General features: G+C 39.0%; 1 protein-coding gene across 1 annotated transcript; it reads right to left on the bottom strand.

Annotated features, from left to right (window-relative positions):
• Window positions 1-43: 43 nt before the first annotated feature.
• On the bottom strand, window positions 44-5,040 carry LOC125405267 (disintegrin and metalloproteinase domain-containing protein 25-like). Its single transcript, XM_048441681.3, has 2 exons — window positions 4,904-5,040; window positions 44-2,512 (listed from the first exon to the last, which is right to left on the bottom strand). The coding sequence occupies exon 2, from the start codon at window positions 2,398-2,400 to the stop codon at window positions 187-189; it is 2,214 nt and encodes a 737-aa protein (XP_048297638.3). The 5' UTR covers window positions 2,401-2,512; window positions 4,904-5,040; the 3' UTR covers window positions 44-186.
• Between the last annotated feature and the right edge of the window lie 2,273 nt (window positions 5,041-7,313).

The raw sequence follows: 7,313 nt of genomic DNA on the forward strand, positions 1-7,313 counted from the left end.
ATGGAGTGAAGACATCAGTTTAGTAACAGGACCAAACTTTTATTGAATGCTGAGTGTTTTTATCTTCAAATATCAAATATCTCTATGGTTTTGTTCTATGGATTCTTAAGTAAGCGATGCTTCAAGAGTTAAGTTAGCACTCGGTAAGACATGAGATGTTTTAAGGGTTTGCTGTTCCTTTTGAAATTATGAGCTTGTGCTAGCACTGCTGACATCACTGGATTTTTTGTCCTCTTCTGAAGTGGAAACACTGGCTTTTTCATTTCTAGGAGATACTGCACACTTGCTCCAAAGCCAAATTAACACACAGAACGAAACAATAACTAAAAGAATAAGAATAATGAGTTTCCAATAATATTTCTTGGCTTTCTCTGCTTTCTTATATGGAGGGCCACTGTCAACACTCCCTCCAAAGCCATGGGAAAGGCAAAATGGTGGGTCCCATCCAAAGTTGCAGTGGCAATGGTGTAAGTTATTGCAGACCCCTTTCAGATTGCAGGTCTCTGGTGAACAATCACTTACCCAAATTGACTTATTGACACACTTCCTACTAATGCACACGTGCCCAGGCCCGCATTCTGTGCCGTCTTTCACATGGCCAGTGTCAGGTGCTGTCATCCCCCAATGGTAGTCAGTTCCCCAACAGGTGACACCATCGAGGAAAGTCCAGTGAACAGTGGAATGCACTTCCATAGAAGGAACAACTTGCACATTCTCACACTGAACTCTCCCACAGAGGATGTCTGAGTCATTACATCTTAAGTATGTACCTCTGGATATACCACAGTTGCCAAACCGGTCTCCTTGGCTGTTGATTTCCCTATAGCATCTGTGAGCTGCGCTCCTGGCTTCTTTGCCAAAGATTTGCTGACACTGTTCATCTCGGTTATGACATTTCTTTTCGTAGCAATAGCCACCATCTTTACAGGAGCTCCCATCAAGCAAATAGACATCATTAGGGCACTCGTGTGAATGTCCATCACACCATTCTGGAAGGTCACATTCATTGTCCTGTTCTCTGCACACGGTGGCTGAACGCATGATCTGACAATCTTTGCAGCAAAGTCCAAAAGCACAGGCAGCTCCGGCTCTGAGGGTACAGCCCCTCATACAACATGAATCATTTTTACACTTTTCTGAAGATCCACAATCACACTGCTCTCCGTCATCAACTACACCATCCCCACAGAGTTTGAATTTGTATTTGCTTACTGGCTTCTTTTCCTTGTGCATACACTTGGCAGTAGCATAAACTGACCAAAAGTAAGCATAACTGCAGTTACTGAATTCTAGGATGCCACTCTTTATTTCAGCCATTAAGCATGTTTCCTTTCCACACGTACAATAGTCCTTATCATGCAGCATACCCAAATTATGACCTATTTCATGTGCTATAGTTATTCCAAAACTTAAAAGATCATAGCCTATCAGAGAGTCAACGCCACAATTAAACGATGGCATACAAACAGTTCCAACATAGGCTAAGCCAAGATATAAATCAAAATCATAATGCACAAAAAGATGGGCAATGTCATTTGGAATGCGATTGTTAAGGGCGATAGCTTTCCAAGAACAAAAATCTGTCAACAAATAATCTATGTTAGTCACTGTCACCTGGTTTCCTTCATTCCACATCTCAACTCCAAATAAAACCACCTCAACATCCAGTGGACGATAAATGGTGTTTATTATGTCAATGATGATCAATATTTCCAGTAACACAAGTGACAGATTGCTTTTCAGAAAAAGAATTCGCTCATGGTCTACGACCAATGCCAGGTTAAGAAATCGCTTGTGGGTCCACCAGCCCTCATAGCTGCTTTGCATCAGTGTGGGGTTATCACGCTCTTGAAGCTTCATTTGCCTTGCTATCTCCTCTTCTGTTAATGCACATCTCATGGGGCCTAGTTGTGTCTTCTCGCTGCCCATCTTGTAAACCAAATGTTCAAATGTAGAGGAAAGGTTCCTGTGCTTGACTTCATATACTGTACCATTGATCTGTAATATTCCGTGAAAGCCCCCCAAACAGGTGGTAAGAGCCACTATGGATTCTGGATCTCCATCCACAAAGCCGTGGTAGTAGCAATTGTTCTGGACAAAGGGCTGGTCCTTGTGTAGAGCACCTTGTTCCGTGTAGGTGAATACAGAGAGGTGTCTGGACATTGAAAACTTCTTAGCTTTCATGTAGACAAAATTTCTCTGGCCCCCAAAGTGCATGCTATAGGTCAGCCACCCCATAGCCTGCATTGTTCTGTTGCCTCTGACCCTTAAGGGTATCATGACTTCTGGGAGGTTGGTGTGTTGAGCATGCCCAGGGATGTGACATGTTGAGAGAATGATCAAGATCTCTAGCATGAGTTGCAGATGACTTATCTTCGTGTGCACCACAGTCTTACCCATAGCCTGAATGTCTACATAGACATCAAAGGAGAAAACCCTTGTCTTGGTTGCATGCAATTCTGACTCTTAATAGTCTGTCTTCTGGCTGAGTGGATGTGTTAGCACAGCAAGTCTGAATGACAAAGAAAGCAGACATGAGTAGTTTAGTTATGGGCAGACCAAGATAGAAGAGAAAGAGCCAGGTATGAGATTAAATGGCTTAGTTATTGGTTTACAGTATAACTTCGCATCTGATTTGCCTTTGACTTCTGTTTAATTTTGTTGAAGTACATCTAGAGGTATAAGTTGGAATTATAATTAACCACCATTGTTACTTTTTGAATCTATATAAGGAACTCATAGATTTAACATGCTGTTTTAAACATATGAGTTCACATACCTACAATAAATACTTAATGCTTAAGTTGTCAATATACAGTGACCATATATATCATATTTCTATGAAACAATATTGATGTCTAGATATCAACTTGGAATACATACAAAGTGTTCTTTCAATTTGCAACCATTAATGTTTCAGTAAATTTGCTTAGGAGACATCTGTAAACACTACTCACATTACTTTTTAAGTATCAGTTTATACACACACAGACACACACACACACAAAATCATCTCTGTTCAGTCAACCATAATTTTATATATCTATCTTCACTTTTATGCTCTTGAAAATGCCAAAGCATCATTGTTCAAAAGACCATAAATTCAGAATTCGTAAGTCCTGGTGGGAAAGCTATTGGTATCGTGTTACTAAATAAATCTGGTACTTCTTTCTACTTGTATTCTATGTTTGTGTTCATAGTCAGTGCTGTCGTGAGCGTCAGAGAAGCTCCTGCTTGCAGTTTGTTCCTGGAGACATGATATTTAGGTAAGATAATCCGATACCATAGTTGAAGGATAAATTCAATGAGAAATGTATTTAAAACGTGTCCCATGCTTCTTTAATAATTTTTACATGTTTTCATGTTGTTTCTTAATTTTACGAAATTTTTTTAACTCAAGACACAGGAAAACAGATGAAAATTGACATTGTTGACTTTTTACGTGTTGTTTTTATTATTGAATTTAAGTCAAAGTATATTAACTTGTAAAGCCAAGAAGTTTTCACTGAATTCTTTTTTACTCAACATTGGAGTTTTAAACGAATTATTTTCCTGAATACTTGTTTTGTCACTAAATATACATATACGGGATCTTGTTTTCAGTCAAACACAAATCTCATTTTTAGAACAATCATAGTGCCTTGAGGAATTGGATAAAGTCATCAAGGACAAGAAATTAGAGGCTTGCAAACCTGGAGAGATGGCTTCATACATGAGTTGATGGTGGGGAAAACATGAGGATTGAGTTTGCACCACCGGAACTCACGTTTCTACATCAGGGTTGGTGATTTCTGTCTGTGAATCCAAATCTAGCAAACAAGGCCGCAGCTGAGAGAACAGGAGCAGAGACACTCCTGGGGATTTTTGGCCACCCAGTCTCACTCCATTACTAAGTGCTGTGAGCACTAAAAGATCTGTCCTGAAATAAAGTGAGTAAGGACAAGGAAGGCATCCAGCATCTACCTGTGTCTATTCACATGTGCTTATATGTGCACTTACAAGTGAACGTTCACTAGTGAGCACAGGTGTACAACACATACACACACATGCACACGTTCTAGGCTTATTGCAGAAAATGTTTCGTGAACATAGCAGAAAAGAGGAAGAGAAAAGAAATTTCTGGCAGCGACATTTCTAAATTGTGAGTAACATCCCTAATACTACCATCTGTTTTCCATGTCTTTGTGACTTATGGTTGTTGTTATTTGGAGTTTTTAAGATAGGATCTCAGTATATGACTGTCAGAATTTGATTTCATGGTCCTTAAGCCTGTAGCTGTCACACAAGGGCTAGGATTATAGACATGCACCATCATATCGCTTTCCATGCTCTGATGACAAACATTGATTTATTATTGATGTAAAACTCTTAATAATTAAGTTAACCAATATAAATTCATCATATTTTATCCTTAAAATGTTGTCATGCAATCTCCTCCAGGGAAAACAAAAGAATACACTCTGGATAGTCTTTGTTCTGCCTATGATATTTTATAAAATGGCTCAACATGCCATAGTTCCGGAGTGACTGTGACACCATTTATACCTTGTGCTGAATGATTCAGAAACCTTAAATGTGGCATTCAAAATCTTCTGTCCACTGTTTCTTTCCATAATTTCATCAAATTGATCCACCAATCCTTGTACTGCACTTAGTACCTAACATTTTTTCTGGAGCAGTGTCTAGTTCAGTGTCAGTCAAGGCAAGAATAGCCACACATTCAAAATGTTTAGGATGCCCAGTCAAGAGAGTAGAGCCAAATAGGAAAGAAGGTGGTTACAATCCTTTATATCTGTCAAGGTCTGTGATACTGGGTATGGATCACATTGTGTGTTCTTGTGTGGAATCCTAGTCAAATTATTTGTCCTCCTATCCTTTATGGCTACATTATTGAATGACTTACTGGCAGGTCAAGTAACAATGTCCATCATCTTTTCTAATGATAGCTTGCTTCATGCCTCATTTGAAACCCAGATTATTTTTGAGACTCTGCACAACAAAGGAAATATTCATCCCCAACTTCCTTTTGTCTTTCACATGGTTGAGTTCTAGATTGAACTGCTTGGTAACAAGAAACTCTCCGGCCATAGAACCTGGCAACTGGCTAAGATTCTACTCAGCTCCTTTACAGTCTCAACGAGCTTGCTTTCTATTAACTCCTCAGTATGAGTAGTCAGTTATTCTATTATGTTTCAATAACTTTTCAAAATGAATTAATCTCATTTCTTTACTATCATTCTGCATTTCCTCCATAAGTCATATAATTATTATACTTCTGTACTTTGGCTTATGCTGCCAACGTGGCCTCAGCTTATTCTCAACCTATAGGCAAAGGGCAAGCATTTAATTGTCTTCATTAAATGACATCATAGATCAAATGGACTTAAGAGACAGCAACATAATAATCCACCTAAAGAGTACAGAATAAGTAACTTCTAAGCATACATGATCCTTTATCTAAGATAAATATTAGGACAAAATGGAAGTCTTAAGAAACATATGAAAACTGAAATAATTGTTTGTTTTCGATATGATCACAATGAAGTGAAACCACAAAATACCGCATGAAAACTATCAAACACACATAAACTCTGGAAAATTCAATAAAGATCACACTGAATGATGCCTGGGTTATCGAAGAAATCAAGGAATATCTAGAAATGAATGAAGATAAACACAGCATTAAACGATGATCGAATGAAATGAAATCAATCATAAGAGAAAAGTATATAGAACCTTGTGCCTATGTTTATATATCACAGAGATCTCAAATAATATATACCTAAGGACTTTGTAGAACCAAGAACAAGGTGAACCCTCAATTAGTAGTTTAAAATAAATAATTCAGGGCAGAAATAAAAGATACAAAAATTTAGTGAAGCAAACAGTGTATTTTTGAAAGATAAATAAGATCAACAACCTGTGAGCCATAATCCAAATTAATTAAATGAGAGATGAAAAGTGAATCATTATGACAGCCATGAATGAAATTCAGAACACCATTAGGATATATATTAATATAAACTTTCTATCTAAAAGAAATATAAATGGATGACTTTCTAGAGGTATAAGACCTGTCAAAATAAACCAAGGTGATAATGTCCCAAGTAGACATCTTATGCCACCAAGTAAAATCTCTAGTGCCAGGAATGGGTTACATCATGTTGAGTCATTTGCCAAACAAGTACAGAATTTCAGGAGCTATTGCTAAGGCTGCTAATGGCTTTTTACAACCTAATGATAAGGCCAGTTGCTGAGGACACACATGTTATCAAGCATGGAGAGTTTGAGCTTGTGCCCAGTTAGAAGCTTCACCCTACTAATAACGTTCATGGTGCTGGAAGGTACTCTGTGCATTACAGGAGAAAGGTAATCCTCAATATCACTCATCTACCAACACTGGGACCTGCCTTGGTAATTTACCTGCAAGATATACTTGTGTAATCATGTACAAATATCATGCAAGTAACCAAGTGCTTTTTCTAAATTTTTACATTCGTTTTACATACCAGTCACAGTTCCCCCTCTCTCCCCTCCTCCCGCTCCCTCCACCTCTTCTCAACCCACCACTCATCCACTCCTCAGAAAGGGTAAGGCATCCCATAAGGAGTCAACACTGCCTGGAAAGTTCAGTTGAGGTAGGAACAAGACCCCCTTCCTCCCATCCCCTGCTCGTAAAGGTTGAGCCCATTGAGAGATCCACAGCTAAGCCCCAGCCTGAGCTCCCAGAGTCCAGTCAAAGAGAGGGAGGAGGGATTTTGTAAGCAAGGGGGTCAAGAACAGGACAGGAAACTCACAGAAACAGCTGATCTGAACGTGTGCTTTCTCACTGACTCTGGACCAACAGCTGGGGAGCCTGCATGGGACCTAAGTAGGCTCTCTCTAAGTAGCATGGGGTGACAGTTGTATAGCCTGGTCTGTTTGTAGCAACCCTGGCAGTGGGCTCATTCCAAAATGCTTTTTAAAATTAGATTTAAAGTTCACACCATGAGATGGAGCAGACACAAGACACTGCTAAAATGTCCCAAGAACCTGATGTTAGACAGATAGGTCATGAACCTAGGAGAAAAATCTAATGCTGTTATTCTGATAAAAGACCGTAGCAATGAAATGACTCCTCTTGGCATACTGCTAGACCCCTAAGATCAATGCCTTTCTTAATCCTCGTCAGAGAAGATTCTTCTTGTGGTAGATGGGAATCAACACAATTTGACAGTGTGAAGAAAGTTAGAGACTTTGGAGGACTTATTCCAAAATCAGATGTTTTTCTCAAACCCCTTCCCTCAAGGCTTAGGGATCTGTGTGGAAAATTA

The sequence above is a fragment of the Myodes glareolus genome, chromosome 23, assembly GCF_982192425.1.
Source record: "Myodes glareolus chromosome 23, mMyoGla1.1, whole genome shotgun sequence".
In the NCBI taxonomy this organism is placed as follows: Eukaryota; Metazoa; Chordata; class Mammalia; order Rodentia; family Cricetidae; genus Myodes; species Myodes glareolus.